Source organism: Schistocerca serialis, chromosome 2 (assembly GCF_023864345.2).
Source record: "Schistocerca serialis cubense isolate TAMUIC-IGC-003099 chromosome 2, iqSchSeri2.2, whole genome shotgun sequence".
Taxonomy (NCBI): Eukaryota; Metazoa; Arthropoda; class Insecta; order Orthoptera; family Acrididae; genus Schistocerca; species Schistocerca serialis.
Genome location: NC_064639.1, coordinates 62,961,938 through 62,985,058, shown reverse-complemented (window position 1 = coordinate 62,985,058; position 23,121 = coordinate 62,961,938). Strand labels below are relative to the sequence as shown.

At 40.2% G+C, this 23,121-nt stretch overlaps 1 protein-coding gene across 1 annotated transcript in view; it reads left to right on the top strand.

Annotated features, from left to right (window-relative positions):
- LOC126455728 (phospholipid-transporting ATPase ABCA3) overlaps positions 1-23,121 on the top strand; it is a 526,358-nt gene that overhangs the window by 401,016 nt on the left and 102,221 nt on the right. The window contains exon 21 of the mRNA XM_050091496.1: positions 21,313-21,421. Within this exon, the coding sequence (XP_049947453.1) occupies positions 21,313-21,421 (109 nt within the window). The remainder of the gene's footprint in view (positions 1-21,312; positions 21,422-23,121) is intronic.

Sequence of the window (23,121 nt, the reverse complement as noted above, 5' to 3'; positions counted from 1 at the left end):
CACACCATGATGCTGGGTGTTGGCCCTGTGTGCCTCGGTCGTATGCAGTCCTGATTGTGGCGCTCACCTGCACGGCGCCACACACGCATACGACCATCATTGGCACCAAGGCAGAAGCGACTCTCATCGCTGAAGACGACACGTCTCCATTCGTCCCTCCATTCACGCCTATCGCGACACCACTGGAGGCGGGCTGCACGATGTTGGGGCGTGAGCGGAAGACGGCCTAACGGTGTGCGGGACCGTAGCCCAGCTTCATGGAGACGGTTGCAAATGGTCCTCGCCGATACCCCAGGAGCAACAGTGTCCCTAATTTGCTGGGAAGTGGCGGTGTGGTCCCCTACTGCACTGCGTAGGATCCTACGGTCTTGGCATGCATCCGTGCGTCGCTGCGGTCCGGTCCCAGGTCGACGGACACGTGCACCTTCCGCCGACCACTGGCGACAACATCAATGTACTGTGGAGACCTCACGCCCCACGTGTTGAGCAATTCGGCGGTACGTCCACCCGGCCTCCCGCATGCCCACTATACGCCCTCGCTCAAAGTCCATCAACTGCACATACGGTTCACGTCCACGCTGTCGCAGCATGCTACCAGTGTTAAAGACTGCGATGGAGCTCCGTATGCCACGGCAAACTGGCTGACACTGACGGCGGCGGTGCACAAATGCTGCGCAGCTAGCGCCATTCGACGGCCAACACCGCAGTTCCTGGTATGTCCGCTGTGCCGTGCGTGTGATCATTGCTTGTACAGCCCTCTCGCAGTGTCCCGAGCAAGTATGGTGGGTCTGACACACCAGTGTCAATGTGTTCTTTTTTCCATTTCCAGGAGTGTATGTTTTGTGAATCCTGTAATTCTTTGTTTATAAATTTTCAAATCAGCATTCTGCAAAAAACAAATAATAGAGCAGTTCTGGATTGCATGTAACCTGACAGACAAATATACGAGTAAAAAGTCAGTGGTTTTGTTAGAGTTTAGCTTATTGTAGGCTTTTGCCTTCTAGCCCTAGTTATTATAATTCCTGGTGTCATCCATTTAAGCTGTTCACTTTCTTTTGCCAGCTCTAGGAGGAAGAGTTTAGTGGAATACATGTATTTGTCATACTTTCTGGTACTTAAGCTGTAGTGGTCTAAGCACAAGCCACTTTGTTTATTGTAGAAAAATTTGAATTATGTTTAATGAAATACAGGCCACTGATCTACTATTTGCTCTAATATCTTCAGAAAAGGTTAACATGAGACTAGCTTTTTAAGTACCAAAATTTTGCGATTTCACTGCTTCAAATTTACGTTGAAGTCCACAGCAATCACAATTTTTTCTTACTTTTTTCTGAAGTTTTTCTGGGACATTCTGGAAGTTAGATAAGAACAGTTTTGTTATTGAAATTCCAGGAATTCTATAGAGTACTGTAATCATTGTATTCAAATTTTTGTGTTGTCGTTGACACTGTAGAGTCTTGTACCAGGGGAGGCAAGGCAGAGGATGTTGTTTGGTGGCCAGTGTCCTTTTCCTATAACACAGCTACATACATGTATTAACAGGGTTCTTTACTAACAAGAACAGAAAGCTACTTGTCTTAAGTTAGTCCATGTGTTGTGGTACAAGCTCTTCCATAATAGTCCACATTAGGCCCACTGCTAGTGAAGTACAAGTCCCACTATGTACCCTACTCTGGTTGCTATGTACTGACTGGGCCTTGTGACTGTGACCATAACTGGCTGTGACTAGACTGACTGACTGTCTGTGACTGACTGGGCCCTATGGTTTGTGGTGGTGATGTAAATACTGGCCGTTGAGAGAGCGTTGCCAGCGAGTCTGTCTTTGGCCTCTCTCCTGATAGGTGTGCTTGATTCAGTGCCTCTTATCGATCTTCTTATAACCTCTTTGCAGACTTCTGTGCTGTTGACAGCTTATGCCAGCACACAAATCACTGTAGAGCAACACCTCATTTAAGTAACCTGTCAGGGGTGCTTCACTAATTGAAAACCCTCAGCAGTACTGTAACTGTTGTTCTGTTGAGAGAGGCACATATAATGTGTCTGTCACACAATCTGATAACACAGGTTGACAAATTGAATGTGTGGTGTTAGCATGAAAATATCAATCTCTAACTAAATTGATTACACTGATCATGAATCTGAAGCCTGTTTCTGTACAGCATGTCAGGTTTTCGCACCATTGTTGTTGTCATCATTGAAATCTGTACCCACTGAGATTGGAAAGCAATTACAGGAACATGGAGGTGAAATGGACAGCAATATGTTTTAAAAAAGCAATGTGAGAGACATACACATTAGAAGAGGCAAACATGGTGAATTGGACACTTAACAAGGTGAAGTTATTACTTAGGTTTATATAGGGTGTACATAAAGCCCGGGAACACTTTCAATTATTTATTGCGCAAGAACCAACATTGTACAGATATCATACATATGTCATTTTAAAGAGAAACCCTGATTTTTTTGTCATGTATACTGCCACAGCATAGTTTGGTAACTTGCTGATAGTTAGTGCCAGTTGCAAACGTGGCGAGTTCAGATGCGGAGCGAGCTTTCTGTGTGTTGGAGTTCGACAAAAACAAGTGTGCTGCAGCTGTTCAGTGGATGTTTAGAACCAAGTATGGTAAGAAACCACCAACAAGGAAGGCCATTTACCACTGGCACAACAAATTCGTTACGACGGGTTGCTTGTGCCCAGCAAAGAGAAGCAGATATCCCAGTGTGAATGAAGTGAATGTGGAGTGCGTACAAGAGCACTGTCACTGGATGTTCCTACTTGGACATGTTGCAGCAAAGGCTGATCCCTCAAATGCAGTCAGACTCTCCATTCATCTTTCAGCAGGATGGGGCTCCACTCCATTTTCATCGTGAAGTTCATGGGTACGTGAATACAGAGCTGCCACATCGATGGATCGGCCGTGCTACAGAAGGGGACAGCTGTTTCATTAAATGGCCTCTCCGATCACCAGATCTCACTCCGTGTGACTTTTTTCTGTGGGGACACATTAAAGATCTGGTGTGTGCACTACCTCTACCAAGCGATATAGCAGAGCTCCAGGAGAGAATACGGGAGGCGACTGTCACAACAGCCAATGATGCCATGCTGGGATGGATACGGCAAGAATTCGATTACCATATTGACGTCTGCCGGGTCACTCACGGTTCACATATCCGCATATCGAATGTTTGTAAGAAAATTCTCAGAGTTTCTCTTCAAAATACAATATGTATGACATCTGTACAATCTTTAATTCTTGTGCAATAAATAATTGAAAGTGTTCCCAGACTTTATGTACACCCGGTATTTGCCCATGAATGAGTGCTTTCTGTCCTTCCTTTTGTGTGTCACTTCTTCCTTTATGTGTGATACACCAGCAGTTGTCAGACATCATGTTTATTCCACAGTGACCTCGATGACAATGTTCCACAGTTTTATGCTCCTGATGAAGGCTTTCACCTTGTTCCTCTGATGTGGCAGCCAAATTTCCATTAAGATTGCCTGTGTGTGATGTAATAAAATGTAGCTTTAGGGATGCCTTGCATCCTGACTGTTTAAGTGACTGTAGCATACGTTCCACTGTTTACTTGGCCAAGGACACAATGCTCAACTTTTCCAATCTTGCTGTTCTACTTCCACCGTTGTACTTTGAAAGAGTTTCTTCAGTTATCAATTGTCCAACAAATAAACTTTTCCCTTCTTTTCACTTTGCAGCCAATATATTTGGGTATTGGCTATACAGTTATTGCAAACAGCTTTCTGTTTTGTTCAGTGTTTTCACATACTTCTTTGTCAATCCTGATGTGATTTGCAGTAGAGGCTATAAAACATGTTCTGTAGTAACCAAAGGCTCATTCGCAATGTTCTCTGATCCTGCTATCAGATTTTTCCTCTTAGGCCACTCTATCCTCCAATATGTTCTGCTGTCCCATTCACTCATATAACAAAGCATTTTGGTATATGTTTTTAGCTGGCCAATCATCACACATGAGCCACTGGTGTTTGTTATATTTCACAGTTTGAAGGAGATGTTCCACTATGCAGCAATACTGCTTTCAAACTTCTCTTTGTAGAGTGTATAAATAACCTCCATTGCTTACTGTCACGCTTTTGAGCTCCCACTTTCATCACTAATCTGGTGATGTCTTTGCAAAACACCTTTAACCATTATCAACAAAAACTCTGTGTTATCCTTATCATGATTTCTGCACCATGAATATTACGAAAAAGATAAATTGCTACTCACCAAGCAGAGGAGACGGTAAGTTGTAGACAGGCACAGCAGAAAGATTGCTATAAGTTTAAGCTTTCAGCCAAAAGACCTTCTTCTGAAGTAGAAAACACACACACATTCACTCAAGCAAAACTCACACACTCACTGTCCATTGTGGCCAGACTGGAATAAAGTCCGGCCACAATGGATAGAAACAGTAGCCGTGTGTATGGGAGTTGTGTTTGTGAGAATGTACATGTGTGTTTCTTCCAAAACAGAAGAAGGCCTTTTGGCCGAAAGGTTAAATGTGTAGCAGTCTTTTGATTATGTCTGTCTCTTACACAACATCTCAGCTGTGTGACAAGTAGCTGTCTATTATTTTCATAATATTGCTGTTATTCCATATTGGACTTTCCATTGTTGTTTCTGTACATTGAATATGATGTAACATGTATAAGCAAATTATTTTCACTAATGTGTAATCCCAAAAGTTGTGCTGTGTCTTTTGAGAGTCCTAAGCCTTTCACCAGATTGTTAACTTAGAGTAAGAGGTTTTTGGTTACTATCATTACCACATTCAGGTTCAAAGTATAAAGATGTATCTATTGACGTTGGTGGAGAGGAGATCATTAGCCCTGGACCATGAGGGACAGATCTAATTGCTGAATCTAAGTCGGGATTCAAGATTTTGTTCACGTTTCTTTTGTTGTATCCCGCTACTTTTGTCATACAGAAGTAACAAGCATCAAAGTGATTCACCTGTTCGTGCTGTACTGTGAGAATAGTGAGGGACAAACACTTCATTTTACCTTCACTCTCATTCATTACTTGCTCTGTGCATGTATGACACACAATTTGTGGAGCAAGTGGTTTGTTCTGAACTCCAAGCATCATACTAAAATAAGCAAAATACGATTTCTACACAAATTCTGTCTTTTGTCAATGTCTTGTACTTATGTGATAAGTTCCAGATATGTAACAAAATCTATCTGGGATATTCACACACTGCTGTACTGACATTTGAACACGGCATCAGCGAAATACCACCACTCGTATCAAAATGTGTAAGCACCTTCTTATTGTTCTTGCACTCACTCAGCTCTCCATTTCTGCAGCGATAACAGAATTTAAGCTTTGAAGTTCAGTCACCCCCTCTACTTCACCATCCTACAAAAAATCAATGTCTGCAGATTTATATAAGTGCCACTGCATAACATAGATTTCACAGCCAATATTAAACAGCCCACAGTAGGTTAGACAGAGGGGTAGCTGTGCAGAGAAAACTGAAGTTGATGGGAAAAACTGATATTTTCATATTCAGCAGTGCCAAGTTAGTAAAGAACACCACTTACTTTCCAAACCCCAGAACCCATGCTGACCTGCGTAATTTGTGTCAGACACCTTCTACTCTCTGTGATGAAGTGAATAAAGAGTGTTTGACACAAATTAATAAAATGTGTGGCATACTCATTATAGGGGTTCCCTTGATGGAACAACATCTATGGTACTGAATTCATTCGATTCGTTAAGCACACTGAACAGGTACCTCAAGGTAAGACAGTGTTGTCTCAAAATTGTTTGTGTGTGCATGAGATAAAAATCAAAATATAATAAACTCTATAAGGAAACTGGCTTTCATTGCAATAAATAAGTAATAACTGAAAGCACTATGAATATTTAATACATATATTAATACCTTCATAGCTGTTTTCAGATTTGTTCCCATGTTCTGCTATGTTCTTTTTCATACTGAACATGTTTTTGAAATGTTTATTCATCTGAGAGGATCAAATTCCAGCATGAGCATTGATTTTACAATTTCACACATTTGTAAAACATGTGTGGGATAAGTTTTATTAACAGTGTAGCATTCTGGTCATAAATAATGTTTCACAGACGCTTGAGTGAGGAATTGTTATGTAAGTACTGCTATCTTTTACTATGAAACTGAGAAAGGCCTCCAGTTACTTAAACATTTCAAACATCAAAGGCTTTCAATGGAGATTTCAGTGAGAGAGAGGGAAGTATTTGTAGGAAGCAGTATGTATGAAATAACAGCAAAAGACATTAAGGTTATGATTTGTTAAACATAACTGACAGTCTCCTCCAGAGTGCTTACTTGCTGAAGACGATTCACAGGAAGAATCTTTGGGAAATTTTGATAAGTGATGGGAGATTTTGTATTATTTACCAAAAGCTGCATAAGCAGCAATGTAACAAATAAGTTTCCCAGAAAAGAATTTTATCAACTATTTAGTCTTGTATGTAGGTGATATGTCTGTTCCCTGACAAGTAAATACCCACTGAAAGCTATGCATACATTAAAAGCCATAAATACAATATTGTGCCCCTGTAATGACAATCTCTATATAGATTCTAGTACAAGTTTACAACTGCATAACTGTTTCCCATGGTCGCAAATGCTAAAATTCTTTTTGTGTTATTCATATTCATGGATGGAACCTAAGACAAATTCAACTGTATTTCACTAATATACTGCTATTGGATAATCTATTCAGCTGTTTTATTGATGGTACCATATTTAATTTGATTATCCAGTAACAGTATATTAATTGCAAGAATTGTGTAGCTTCCACTTCTGTTGATCCAAATATCAACATTGTAAGAAAAACTGTAAAGGAGGTTACTGCTCAAATTACAATTACACACTTTACAAATGAAAGTATGATCTCTTCATAGAGTGTCTGAAGATTTTCTATATGAGGGTCACTCCAAAAGAAATGCGCACTATTTTTTTTTAATCCATCTTTTATCCTACATGTTTGAAAGTTTGACAGTGTGTAGATACATCCTTTAGGAACAATATTTTCATTTCTCCACATAATTTCCATCCCTCTCAACTGCATTATGCCATCTTAGAACCAGCGCCTGTATACCCGCACGGTAAAATTCTGGACCAACCTGTTGGAGCCACTGTTTGGCAGCATGCACAAGAGAGTCATCATCTTCAAACCTTGTTCCACGAAGAGAGTCTTTCAGTTTCCCAAAGAGATGATAGTCACATGGAGCCAGGTCAGGACTGTAAGGCGAGTGTTTCAATGTTGTCCATCTGAGTTTCGTGATCGCTTCCATGGTTTTTTGACTGACATGTGGCTGTGCATTGTTGTACAACAGCAAAACATCCTGCTTTTGCTGATGTGGTCGAACACAACTCAGTCAAGCTTGAAGTTTCTCAGTGTCATCACATATGTATCAGAATTTATTATGATTCCACTTGGCATGATGTCCACAAGCAAGAGTCCTTTGGAATCGAAAAACACCGTAGCCATAACTTTTCCAGCAGAAGGTGTGGTTTTGAATTTTTTTTTTTTCTTGGGTGAATTTGCATGATGCCACTCCATTGGTTGCCTCTTCGTCTCTGGTGAAAAATGATGGAGCCATGTTTCATCACCTGTCACAATTCTTCCAAGAAATTCATCTCCACCATTCTCGTACTGTTCCAAAAGTTTGCTGCATACCATTTTTCTTGTTTCTTTGTGAGCCACTGTCAACATTCTGGGAACCCACCTGGCACAAACCTTTTTTAATGCCAACACTTTCAGTATTCTGCAAACACTTCCTTCCCCTATCCCAACTTAGTGTGACAATTCATTCACTGTGATGCGTCTGTCAGCAGTCACCAATTCATTAACTCTTTGCACACTGTCTGGAGTATGTGCAGTAAGAGACCTGCCACTGCAAGGACAATCCTCAATATTGCCGTGCCTGCTTTCATCACGTAACCTGCTTGCCCACTGACTAACTGTACTGCGATCGACAGCAGCATCTCCATACACCTTTTTCAACCTCTTGTGGATATCTCTCAGTCTCGTTCTATGACAGATGTTGCTTCTGACAAACGTCAAGTCTAGCAGCCATCTTGAAGACATGCTGTGATGGCACCACTCACGGGAACAGGTTGAAAACAAGCGGGAAGGATGTATCTACACACTGTAAAACTTTCACACGTGCAGAATGAAAACTGTATTTTTACAAAAATAGTGTGCATTTCTTGTGGAATGGGCCTTGAAATTTTTTAAATTTCTGGAAAAATATTAAGGAGGATGTGTTCAAACTCAGCAATACATGAAAGCACATCAAAGAAAACTGTTAGACAAAAGAAGTTGGCCCACGCTGTACGATAACTACAATTGAAATTCAAATATTTTCATTTATTACATAATAATATGTTTTATTATTGTAATTTCCAATTTATGAGGGAGATGAAATTAAATAACTAGTCGTTGGTTAAAAAAAGTTGATAGAGTATGAGGCAAGTACAGTGAAAAGCACTTTGGACTGAGGATATGTTGATTTGTGATATGCATCACACCAACTTCTATGTTTCTAGCAACTGAAGTGAACAAAAAATAGATTGACGCCTTTGGTGCTCAAATATGAAGAGTTGCAATCTGTGCACTACCACTGCAACTGAAAAGTGAGCAGTGATATGTGTGATGTGATTCAGTATGTACAGGTCAGAAAAAACACAAAATATTCTTGCTATGTAAAAGAAACAAAAAAAAAAAAAAATTAAGAAGTCACATAACATTGTTAAATGGCAGACAAATCACAGTGGAGATTAACGTGAAATCTTTTCACAGTTATTCCTCTCCTGAAACTTTATGATGAACAGCTACTTCTAATGAATTTATATATATTATAAATAACCACATTCAACCATTTAAAATCTGACTTCATGCTGACAAAAGGCACTGTGGTACGAACTGCAGGAACTTCCTGGAAGAAGGACTCCACCGTCTATCAGATACGTCCACCTACAACAAGCTCTGCCACAACGATTCATTACAGAAATCCAGCAAGATCTTCAGTCCCTCTTCAAATTCGTAGGTCAATTCAAGAACCTCTCCCCTGAATATCTATCCCCTCACCCCCACCACTCCCCACACTCATATTCTATGTGCTTCCTAAAGTACGTAAACTCAACCACCCATGCTGCCCCATTTTAGCTGGTTACTATGTTCCTACAGAGATAATCTCATTATTTGTGGGCCAACACCTTCAGCCTGTCACCCGTAACCTAACATCCTGTATAAAAGACATTAACTGTTTTCTCCAATGTGACTCCACAGCTCCCATTTCTTTACAACCTGGTGCCCTCCCCATCACTGTCGATGTCACCCACCTCTACACTGACATCCCCAATGTCTGAAGCCTTATTGCTATTTAACACTAGCTTTCCCAGTGCTTGAACGACTCCAAACCTACAGCCTTCTTCCTGATCACCATGACGAACTATATAGGTGCACACACCTACTTCTCCTTCGAAGGGCACATTTACAGACAAATTTATTTTACAACAATGGGCAGTTGCATGTTACCATTGTATACCCTCCTACTGGTGGACTATCTGGAGGAATCCTGAAAATTTCACTTTAATAATTTGTTTAGATCATTTGTGTTGGAATGTTCATACATTTATATCGATATATGGAATCCGATGAAGAGTAATATATCTTTAAAGCACAACCGTTTTGTTCTTTGCGTGTTTTCTCATTCACTGTAAAAAGAGGGATGTGTGTAGTTGTACAATGATTTGTACTTAACCTTTGTTCTGAATAAATATTATCAACATGGTAGCAGTTTGCAGTTGTAAACCACAAACAAAATGTGTCCCTCAAAATAACAATGATCGGTTGTAAATTAAATGGAAGACTGTTATTCGAAAAAGTGTGATTTGTGAAACTGAACATGGCTGATATTAAGATTCCAGTATATGATGGAGAAGACTACGGGAACTGGAAAAGAAGAATGGAAATGTACCTGAAAATGAAGGAATGCTATACAGTGGCTTCAAGAGCGAAAACAAGTGCGGAGAAAGGGGATATGTGGGAAGAAGAAAATCTGATTGCAATGAACTACATATACGGAGCAATTTCGAACAAGCAACTAGAATTTGTGAGTGATAAGGAAACTGCATTTAAAATAATGAAAAAGTTTGATGATTTATATTGCAAAGAATCAATAGCACTGCCAATTGTGTGCAGAAACAAGTTGGACAAACTGAGGTTAAAAGACTATAGTGATATGGCAACATTCTTCAGTGTCTTTGAAATAACAGTGAATGAATTAAAATTAGCTAGTGCAAAAGTGACAGGAAAGGAGAAGCTAAATTATATGTTGAGAACATTTCTGGAAACCGTGAGCTATATTGGGGACTTGATCGATGTTTTGACAGAAGAAGCTCAGACAGTGGACTATGTTAAAATTAAACTTCAGATGATTAATCTAAAAGAAAAGGATGGAAGTGAATGTTTAAAATCCAATGCATTTCATGCTGAAAAGAAAACTAGCATGAGCTATGAAGAGCAATTGTGTTACGGATGTGGCAAACCAGGTCATATAAGGAGGGACTGTCGCCATTCAGGAACAAGCAGAGACTCAAGGACACGTGGCGGACATCACTGAGGAGGCGGTCGCAGCAGTTGCCAACACGGGCAGAGTGATCACTCCAGCGGGAACAACTGGTCATTTGATCAGAGTAAACATCATGTTATAAGAGGAAGTCATCATCCTGGATGCCGAGGATGTCAACAGAATGGAGTCAGCATGAGCAGCCTTGTAACAGAGGTACAACCTACAGTGATGTGTAACAACCTTGAGTCAGGTAACAATGTACAGATTGATTGGTTATTGGATAGTGGTTGTACAGATCATGTTGTTAATAATGAGAGTTATTTTTCTGAGTATGTAACCTTAAGAGAGCCTGTAAATGTTAAAATTGCAGATGGAAAAGTCTTGCAGGCTAAAAAAATAGGAAACATAATTAGTTATTTTCCAGTTTATGATGATATGGTTGCAATAAAAATGATAAATGTGTTTTTGTCAGAGGCATGGACAGAAATTTGATTAGCTGTGCTAAAGTACGAGGGTTGTTTTTTAAGTAAGGGCCGTTTTTATTTTTAAAAAAAGATACAAATACTTTTGTAAAAAAAAAAATTTTCTGATTCTACACACTTTTACCTATTTTTCTACATAGTTGCCCTGTTTATTTAAGCACTTGTCATACCGTACAACTAAGTTTTTAATTCCCTCTTCAAAGAATTCGGCCGCCTGCTCCGACAGCCAAGAGTTCACGGCCGCTTTCACTTCATTGTCGTCATTGAAGCGCTGCCCGTCAAGATGGTGTTTCAGATACTGGAAAAGGTGAAAATCGCTTGGAGCAAGGTCGGGGCTGTATGGTGCATGGTCCAAAACTTCCCAGCCAAAAGAATCAATCAAATCCCGAGTCTTTTGAGAGGTGTGAGGCCTAGCGTTATCATGCAGGAGCAAAACTCCTTTTGTCAGCATGCCGCGCCTTTTGTTTTGAATTGCTCTGTGGAGCTTCTTTAGAGTTGCACAGTAGGCATCTGAGTTGATTGTCGTTCCTCGTGGCAGAAAGTCCACTAGCAAAACACCGCGCCGGTCCCAGAACACAGTTGCCATAATCTTGCGCTTTGACAGCGTCTGTTTGGCTTTGACCTTGACGGGTGAGCTTGTGTGTCACCATTCCATCGATTGTCGCTTGCTTACGGGAGTGATATGGGATACCCATGTTTCATCTCCAGTGACAATTTGACTCAACATGTCATCCCCTTCTTCCTCGTAATGAATCAAAAAGTCCAATGAAGTGGCAAATCTCTTCCCTTTGTGGTCCTTTGTGAGGAGTCTGGGTACCCACCGAGAACACAGTTTCTTAAAGTTTAGGTTTTCAGACACAATTTTGTACAAAAACAATCTTGAAACTTGTGGAAATTCCAAAGAAAGAGTGGAAATTGTGAATCTTCTGTCCTCACGAATCTTTGTTTCGACTGCAGCCACCAAATCATCAGTGATCACAGAGGGCTGGCCTGAGCGTTCTTCGTCATGGATGTTTTGACGGCCATTTTTAAACTCTCTAACCCATTGACGCACTTTACCTTCACTCATTGCATTCAAGCCATAAACATCTGTTAACTGACGATGAATTTCTGCAGCTGATAGGCTTCTCGTGGTCAAAAAATGCATCACTGACCGTATCTCACACGCGGCGGGCGATTCAGTAATCGTAAACATTATAAAGTAGCACAGCGATGCGTACACGTCAGCTACAGAGCTGCAACTTGCATCAGTGTGAACGAGAAGGATGCCGGCAAGTGGCGCGGTGGCTTGTTGCGGCGTCCGCACGAACTACGGGACTATACGCGCAAACGGACCTTACTTAGAAAACAACCCTCGTAACAGAAAAACATAAAGTTGTATCTGTGGGCAATACTTCAAAGATTTTCGATAAATACAATAACTTACTTGTGATTGCTTTGAAAGAAGATAGGCTGTACAAAGTGACAAGTAAAATCTACAAGGAGGAGATAAATGTAAACACTGTCAGTAGTGGGGATAGTATGTCAGTTAAGAAGAAATGGCATTTTATACTTCGACATGTCAATTTTAACGATTTGAATACATTGTGTAAACAGCAGTTAGCTTATGGATTGCCAAGAAATTTAGAATCAGAATTTATGAAGTGTAAAGTCTGTCTTGAAAATAAAATGCACAATTTACCTTTCAAAAACAAAAGAAGCAAAGCAAAAGAAACATAGGAGATTATTCATACTGATTTAAATGGGCCTCACTCAACTTATGGTTTGCATGGGGAAAGATATTTTCTCACTTTCATTGATGATTATAGTAAAGCAGCTAGAGTCTATACTATTTAATCTAAAAGTCAGGTTTATGATTGTTTTGTTGTAAATGAAATTTAAAATTTAACTGGTAAAACTATTAAGAAATTGAGATGTGACAATAGGAAAGAATATTAAAATTCAGATGTGTATCAGTTTATAAGACATAAAGGAATCATATTAAATGTATGCCCTCCCTATGTACATGAATTAAATGAAATATATAACAGGTCAATTATGGATATGTTACAATGTCTGATATCTGAAGCAAGAGTAGATAGGCGATTTTGGCCAGAAGTGGTATGTGCAGCTGCATATTTAAGAACAGAACTTTAGCTAATACTATTGAAAAGAAAACTCCTTATGAGATATTATTTGAGAAGAAACCTGATGCTAAACATTTAAAGTTATATGGAAGTAGGGTTTTTGTACGTGTACCAGAACAGTGGAGGAAGTCAAAGTGGGACCGTAAAGCAGACTTGGGAATTTTAGTAGGGTACAGTGAAGTTGAGTACAGAGTATTGATTAATAACAAAGTTATCATTGCCAGACATGTTGATATTGTGGAAGAGGATGTCAGGTGTATTGATATTAAGGCATCCAATTCAAGGAATGAACATTTTAGTGTTTCTGAGAGCAAAAGCATAAACAATGAATCAGTAAATGAGCATATGGAAGGAAGAGGTGTCGAGCGTTGTCCAAGTAAGAAAAAACAAAACTAGGAACAAGAGTTGAGAAGGGCAACTAGGGAACATAGGTTGCCTGATAGATTAAATGATTACGTCTTGAGTAACTTAATTTATGTAAACTTTTGTTGTGCTGATAGTCCAGAAAATTTTGAGGAGGCAATGAATAGTAATGAGTCAGAAATGTGGAAGGAAACAATGGATAAAGAAATTGAAAGTTTAAATAAAAATAAAACTTGGGAACTAGTAACGAAAACAATAAATGTAAATTTATTCACCAGTTGCTATGATGCAAAAATTGAACGTGTTGTTGTCAAAAGGGCTTAATTTTAAAACAAATGGATGTACAAACTGCATTTCTTAATGGAAAAATTTTGTCAGAAATTTATGTTAAGCAACCCCCTGGATACATGGATGGAACAGATGGGGTTTGTAAGTTATTTAAGACACTTTATGGCTTGATGGAAAGCCCTAGAGCATTGTATGATTGTCTGGATGAGTTTTTAAAAGGTCAAGGGTTTCAGAGAAGTAGCTATGACTATTATCTGTATGTACTGAGGACTACAATTTGTGTTTTTTTTTTATTTATTTATTTGATTAGCCATCCGTAGACATTTTGCAATGTATGGATGTTGTCAGTTTGGATACAGTGATTTTTGCAGATACATTGACACTTTTATATGCATTTACAGAGTATACAAATACAATGACATTTATCACTTAAATTACATTCAAACAATTAAATATTCACTTATTGTTTAGAAACAGTGTTCCTGAAAATATAGTTTAAGGGTTTTCTGTAACAGTACATGTTGTTAATTTCTTTGATGTCCTGTGCAGCTTGTTATACATTTACAGAATATACAATACAATGTCATTATGTCACTTAAATTACATTCAAACATTTAAATATTCACTTACTGTGTAAAAACAGTGTTCCTGAAAATACAGTTTAAGAGTTTTTCTGAAACAGTACATGCTGTTAATTTCTTTGATTTCCTGTGGCAGCTTGTTATACAATTTTACACCCTGATACAAGAAACTTTTTTGGGTCTTATGCTTGTTTCTCCTATCTAGATGAAGGCAGTGGCTTGTTCTTGTGCTATAGCTGTGTAAAATGCTGTTTGTACTATAATTCACTATATTTTTCTTTATATATACTATAGTGTGGAACATAAATAAACAGGGAACAGTTAGAATACCAAGTATTTTGAATAGTTCTCTGTTGTCTATATAACTGTGTTTGTTGATGATCTGCTAATTTGTTGTAAAAGTAAAGAGAAAATACAAGAAATCAAATGTCTGTTATCCAAGCGATTTGAGATGAAAGACTTAGGTGAAGTAAAGAATTATCTTGGGATAGATATTAATTATAATTATGCAGAAAATGTAATGACTCTGAGTCAGGGTAGCTATATTGAAGCTCTAGCTAAGAAATATCAGATTGAACATGCAAAATTGTACAGTACACCAATGGAAGAAAATTTGAAACTAGATGTAGCACATGATGGAAGTCTTGATAGGAACTTGATAGGTTCTCTCCTGTACATTAGTTCTGGAACACGGCCAGATATAACTTACAGTGTGAATTATTTGAGTAGATTTCAAAGCTGTTACAATGATACTCACTTTAAGTATGCTGTGAGAGTACTGAAATATTTGTATCAAACAAAAGATTTTAAGCTTACATATAGAAAGACTGAAGATATAGATTTGTTAGATTGTTTTATAGATGCAGGTGATTCTGTGGATCGTAAGTCCACATCAGGCTATGTAATTAGATTATTTGGAAATGTAATTTTTTGGAAATCCAAGAAACAAAGAAGTGTTACAAAATCTTCTACTTTCTCTTAGTATGTAGCATTGTCAGAAGCTGTCACTGAGATGTAAAGTCTGACAAGCCCATTAAAGTTTATGAAGATAACTCAAGGGCAGTCAATATTGCTAGATATGGTAATCTTACTAAAAATTCAAAGTATATTGAAGTGCATTACCATTTTGTGAATGACTGTTTTAAAATGGAATTACAGACATTTGTAAAGTAGATTCAGAAAGCAATGTAGCAGACATTTTTACCAAATCTCTGAGCAAGCATAAGTTTGTAAAATTTTGAGACATGTTAAATGTAATCTGATTATGGTATAAATGTAAGGAGGCGTGTTCGAATGTTTGTACATTTATATCGATATATGGAATCTAATGAAGAGTGATATATCTTTATAGCACAACCATTTTGTTCTTTGCATATTTTCTCACTCACTGTAAAAAGATGGATTTGTATAGTTGTACCATGATTTTTGTACTTAAACTTTGTTCTGAATAAATATTATCAACAATTTAAAATCATTATGAGGCACAATTACAGCTAAATAGACATTTTCTCCCATCATATTGTGGTTGGAGGGCATGATCACCCCAAGAAAATTTCATCATATAGGGAAAAAGTGAAAAAAAATGTAAAGTAACAAAAATGTATCTTAATGTGAACAAGCAGTCTTATGATGAACCTGTTGGTTCAAAACTGGTAACGGACCTGAACAGCATTATAAAAAGTGGCTGGTTGCTGCTATCTTCTCTGCAAGAATAACCAGAAGAAATCCTTCTTGACCTCTCAGAATCCCATACCCCTCTCCTGTTTCAGATTCATTGATGGTATCTTCACGATCTGAAACAAGGGTTAGGACACCCTATCCCCAGTCCTCCAGAACCTCAACACCTCTCATTTGCGTCATCTGCTCCTCCTCAACCCATCAAGCCACCTTCTTTAATGTTGACCTCCACGTAAAGGATGGCCACATCAGTACATCCATCCATACCAAAGCTACCAATCACCAACAGTACCTCTATTTTGACTGCTGCCACCCATTCCATACCAACAAGCAAGAAGTCCTTTGCTTACAGTGTAGCCACCCATGGTCATTGCATCTCCAATGAGAAGCAGTCCCTCTCCAAATATGCCAAGGATCCCACTGTGACCTTCACAGGCCAAAATTATGCTCCCAGCCTTGTCCAGAAACAGATCTCCCACAGCTTGTCTCTCCAGTTATGTACCATCCCCCACATACCCATATTCTGGCCACAAAAGAGCACTTCTCTCATGAGCACCTGAATCACATTCTCCATCATAATTTCAACTATCTCTAATCCTGAGCCAACATCAGGAATATCCACCTCACAATTCGCCCCACCCATTCCCACCCTTCTCACAGTGTTATTCCACTGGCCACATGTGAAACGACACATGTCATTTATCATCTGACATGCTTGCACTACACAGCCTTTTACATTGGTATGACGACAACTAAACTGGCTGAGCACATGAAGGGGCACAGACGAACTGTCCGCCTAGGAGATGTCCAATACCCAGTAGCAGAGCATGCCCTCCAGCATAATTCTAGGGACCTAGGAACGTGCTACACCGTACGTGCCATTTGGCTTCTCCCATCCAACACCAGTTCCTCGGAACTGCGGAGATGGGAACGTGCACTCAAACACATCCTTTCATCCCGTCATCCCCCTGGACTGAACCTACCTTAACCAACCTCACTCCCATTTACTCTTCAGTCTTCTCCTCTTTCCCTTTCCTCTTTAGCCATTCATGCATCTTTTCATCCTACATAGTTGAGTTTATCTTTATACTATATACCTCTTTACTTCTGTATGCATCCTCTTTGGTTTGAAGCTGGCACAGCACTTACAGTAGAATATCTTTGGCTTCCATCTGACACCCATGCCTCCATCTTTGCTACCCTCCCTGTTTACCTTTTGCCTGTTGCTTCATAACTGGGGTTGTGAGTAACTAAATCCACTTTCCCTTCTTCCCATTTTTTCCCCTCTCTCCTCCCTGACGAAGGAACAAAGTTCCGAAAACTAGAATAAAATTTTTCTGTTCTGTTTTGTGTATCTATCGGCTGTACTGAGCTGAGGTAAGTACTGGCCAGCCCCTCTATCTCTTTGTTCGTAAAAATTTTTCACCATAGCCAAACTGCAATCCCACATACTTTTCCTCCAGTCCTGCTTAACCTTTGGAATTACCCCGAAAGGACTTACCTTAAAAGTTCCCATCTCTGGGTGCAATCCCTCCTTCCACCAGTCTATCCTGGACTTCCAGAACCTTCAATCCTTAGCCCTTACCCAACTTGTCTTGAATCTCTACACTACTTCGTGTAACCACCACTCCCAACAGCTCCTATCTCTCTTCAAAGTCCTCCACCTCTCGAACCCTTGCTTGGAGAACACACTCAGCAACATCGTCCTAGAAGCCAATTGTAAACTTGAGTTCCATGCCACACACCATCTGAAAAAACTATCCACAGTGCTAGTGTAACACCTAAGAAGTGGGGTCCCTCTCCCTGTCCCTCACAAACACCAACCACTACAGCACCTTCAACAAACCCCCCTCATAGCCAACAAACCTAGCCTAGCCACCCTACTCAATCTCCCAATCCCAGCACGTACACCACGCAAACCAAATCTCAACTATAACCACAGTCAAATGCCACATATCACCAGTCCCAATTCAGTTCTAAACCTCTCATCCAGATCCCTCTCTCCTCCAGAGACATCTGTTCCCGTTCTATCAAAAGGCTTAACCTTTAGCCCCACACCTAAATTCAACCACACTGCCCTGGTTAAAGATCTCCTCTCGTTCACCCGGAACTTCAACTGGAAATATCACTTCACCCCCTAAAACACAGCCCTCAGATACTAGACCCAGTGTTGAACACTGTCTAGAACAGTTCCGAATGTCTTCTCAAAGGGATCCTCCTCCCCTCCCCCAAAACCATCCCTTGCAGACATTTGAGGAATTCCTCACATCCAGTGTTGCCTCCCAGTCCTTCTTGAAGAACATCCCGACAACCCCCAACATCAACCCAGCTGAATCCCGTGCCATTAAGGCTCTGCAAACAGACCATTCTATTTTCATCCTACCAGTGGATAGATGCTCCACATCTGTGGTACTTGACCGTGTGGAGTATGTGGCAGAAGGACTGCGTCAACTGTCCGACACCTCAACCTACAAAACTGTTACCCAGGATCCCATTCCCTCCATCCAGACTGAGCTGCAGAAAATCCTAAAAATCCAAGGTCCTTCACAAGGCCTCACAACGGCTTCCATAGACCTACTCACTCCACCTGAGCCACATACCCCTACCTTTCTATCTATTACCCAAAACCCACAAAGAGAACCATCCTAGCCGTCCCACTGTGGCAGGCTTCAAAGCCCCAACAGAACGTATCTCAGCTCTGGTAAACCAATACCTCCAACCTATCACCCGCAGTCTCCCATCCTACATCAAAGACACAAACCACTTCCTAGAACGCCTCAAATCCATTCCCACTGCCCTCCCACCTGAAACCTTTCTTGTCACCATAGATGCTACATCCCTTTACACAAACATCCCACATACCCATGGTCTCTCTGCGCTTGAACACTACCTCTCCCAACACCCACCCGAAGAATTTCCTAAAACCTCATTCCTCATCACACTTACCAACTTCATCCTCACCCATAATTACTTCACTTTTGAAGGCCAGAGATACAAGCAAATCAGGGGAACGGCCATGGGAACCAGGATGGCTCCGTCCTATGCCAACCTCTTCATGGGCCGCATGGAAGAGGCTTTCCTGAAGACCCAACAGCTGCTTCCCCTGGCCTGGTATAAGTTTATAGATGACATCTTTGTGGTCTGGACTCATGGTGAAGAAACACACCTCCATAACCTCAACTCCTTTTCGAATCTGAATTTCACTTGGTCCTTCTCCAAAACCCAAGCCACCTTCCTGGATGTTGACCTTCATCTTGTTGAAGCTCACATCCACACCTCTGTCCATATCAAACTCACAAACGAACAACAGTACCTTCACTTTGATAGCTGCCATCCATTCTACATCAAACGCTGCCTTCCCTACAGCCTAGGTATTTGTGGCAAACATATCTGCTCCAGTGACGAATCCCTCAACAATTACACCAATAACCTGACCAGTGCTTTCCTCTCCCGCAACTATCCTGCAGACCTCGTCCACAAACAGATCTCCCGAGCAATACATTCCTCCTCATCCAACAACAATGTTCCTATCCCCAGACCACACAGAAGCATCCCCCTTGTCACCCGATATTATCCTAGCCTCGAATACATCAACAAATTACTTCGCCAGGGATATGACTTTCTCAAGTCAAACCCTGAAATGAGATCATCCCTTGACAATATTCTCCCCACACCACCCAGAGTTGCCTTTTGTCACCCCCCTAACCTCCGTAACATCCTTGTCAAACCCTACAATATTCCCAGATCACCTTCTCTACCCAGCGGTTCCTACCCGTGTAACCGACCCCGCTCCAAAACCTGCCCCATGCATCCCCCCACAACCACCTACTCCAGCCCTGCTACTGGTGAAACATACACAATTCAAGGCAGGGTCACATGTGAAACAACACATGTCATTTATCAGCTGATGTGCCTGCACTGCACAGCCTTTTACATTGGTATGACGACAACTAAACTGTCTGAGCACATGAAGGGGCACAGACGAACTGTCCGCCTAGGAGATGTCCAATACCCAGTAGCAGAGCATGCCCTCCAGCATAATTCAAGGGACCTAGGAACCTGCTACACCATATGTGCTATTTGGTTTCTCCTATCCAACACCAGTCCCTTGGAACTGCGGAGATGGGAGCTTGCACTCCAACACATCCTTTCATCCTGCCATTCCCCTGGAGTGAACCTACATTAACCAACCTCACTCCCATTTACTCTTCAGTCTTCTCCTCTTTCCCTTTCCTCTTTAGCCATTCACGCATCTTTTCATCCTACATAGTTGAGTTTATCTTTATACTATATACCTCTTTACTTCTGTATGCATCCTCTTTGGTTTGAAGCTGGCACAGCACTTACAGTAGAATATCTTTGGCTTCCATCTGACACCCATGCCTCCATCTTTGCTACCCTCCCTGTTTACCTTTCGCCTGTTGCTTCATAACCTGGGTTGTGAGTAACTGAATCCACTTTCCCTTTTTTCCCCCTCTCTCCTCCCTGACGAAGGAATAAAGTTCTGAAAGCTAGGATAAAAATTTTCTGTTCTGTTTTGTGTATCTATCGGCTATACTGAGCTGAGGTAAGTACTGGCCAGCCCCTCTATCTCTTTGTTAGTAAAAATTATTTTTAAAAAGACCAGTGATCTGGAAAATACATTGCGAACAACCAGACTTTAAATTCCCCTGCGCGAATTATGAAATACCGTAACTATTTGTCATTCATAAAACGAGATAAAACAAAGAAAAAAATTGTATTAGTGTTAGAAATGATATAAGAACAAACATATGGTTGCAACTTGATCTAGTACAATTGATTGGATCATTTATAATTTTCCATATGTATAGTAATGCCCTGATCCCTTATTTTAGATACACTTTGCCTATTGCTACTGCAGCATCCAGTTTTTATTCTTTAGTTTAAAATTATACATTTTGAATGAACAACACAAAGAAAGTGAATGAGGTATTACATAATAAACATAAATCTTAAAGAATGTAATAATATTATGAAAAGAAAAGTTGATACTCACCATATAGCAGAGATGCTAAGTCGCAGATAGACACAACAAAAAAACTGTCTTTTTGCTGTGCCTATCTGCGACTCAGCATCTCCACTATATGGTGAGTAGCAACTTTCCTTTTTCATAATATTGTTACATTCCATCCTGGATTTTCCGTTGTTTGACTTAAATCTTAAAGAAATGTTTAATATATTCCAGTCGCAGATCTTCGAGTCAATGCAGCAGATGATGATGTCTTGGCAGAGAAGGAGAAAGTCAAGCATGTAGTGATGTCATCAGAAGTAATGGAATACAGTATTGTACTCAAGTAAGTTTTTTTCTGTTGTATAAGGCGACACTGAGAGCTGTGTAATACCGGGACTGAGAGGAAAGTTGCTAAAACAGGAGGCCAATATTATTAGCTGCAAATTGTATTTGTTTTTAGCCCATAAGTAATTTTTTCCTACATCACATAAATCTTATCATTATTTTGTTAACTTCTCTCATAGCTGTTCTCAAAGTCTTAGAATATTTATGTCTGTGTGATATGAGGCTTTCCCAATGTATACGCTGCTTCCACAGTTCCCAAGTGTACTGCTGGATAGAATCATCAAAGGTCCACAATATTTTGGCAGACAATCATTCTACCATTATCCGGTGTAACCAATGAAATGAAGTGTATGTTGTGGGCACAGAGTATTTATACCTGTCCAGAGTAGAGGCCTGTGCTGTGCATTTGCTGGGAGTGCATGCGGCTGCAACAATGGAGGGGGAGATTCTTGGTTGCCTTCGTCCCACCATCATGTCATATCTCTCGTTCATCACATTTTGCTTTTGTGGAGCCTAGTATTTGCACCCATGCCTTGTTCAGTTGGAAGTTGATGTCTGTGTTGACTGAATTATTAATTACACAAATTTCAATTGCTTCTTTGAAAATGCAGTCCCAAAATATGTTCCCTGGTGAAGGACTGAATTTATCTGTTGGGCCCCTTATGTTGGCAAGTGTACAAAAATCAAATGATTTGATCTGCCAACTGTATGAGCTTGTGCTGCAGGACTCTTGACATTACAGTCAGCTTTGATATCACCTTTTTTTTCACTTGGCTCCCTTTGGAAGACTCCATAAAACTAATCCGTGAGATGTTCAACTCTAAGGTTTTCCTGGCATCGAGTCACTTTGTTTTCAATGGACAAAACTACAAACAGACAGATGGCGTAGCCGCAGGCAGCCTTCTCTTGTCAGTTCTAGCAAATCTATTTCTGGAGTATTTCAAAGACAGAGCACTGCAAACTCAAACCTGTTTTTTTTCTTTCAGTCGGTTGGAGTTGTTTTTGTTATTTGGCAGTCAGCCTGAAAACTACATAGTTTCTTAGAACATTTGAATTCCATCCACAAAGGCATCCACTCTACCATGGAAACACAGAAAGATGACAGTTTCCTTTTCTTGACATTCAAGTTCAGCATAGGCCTAACAGCTTGCCTGCCCACACTGTTCACCGTAAGCCACTGTGTATGAATTTATATCTCAGTGCCTCCAGGTGCCAGCATTCCTGACAGAAGAACAGGGCTCTCAGCACTCTAGTACACAGGGTGTAATTCACCTCAGACAAACAAAGTCTGACGGCAGAGCTGTGGCACCTGGAGTCTGTACTCTATAGGAATGGATATAGCAACTGACAGATTCGGGTAGTTCTGCAACACAAGAGCCCCAAGAATGACACAGAAGATGAAAATACAGATGAAGAAGATAAGAAGAATGCTTCTGTACCATTTGGTGGTGCAGAATACTGCAAAAACTCCTAATAAAGCCAATTTTCTAAACATCACCTAAAACACAAGCTTCTTATGACAGTGAAAGACTACACAAGTACCACAACCACCTATTACAGCTCAACAAGTCTGCAATATCAGAACACTGCATTGACGATGGACATGAAATGAATTACCAGCAAACCAGTAAATTTTGGAACTTGATTTTCAAAGAAAGAATTGAAATTTGTGTGACTGATAATTTAACTAAGAAGGAC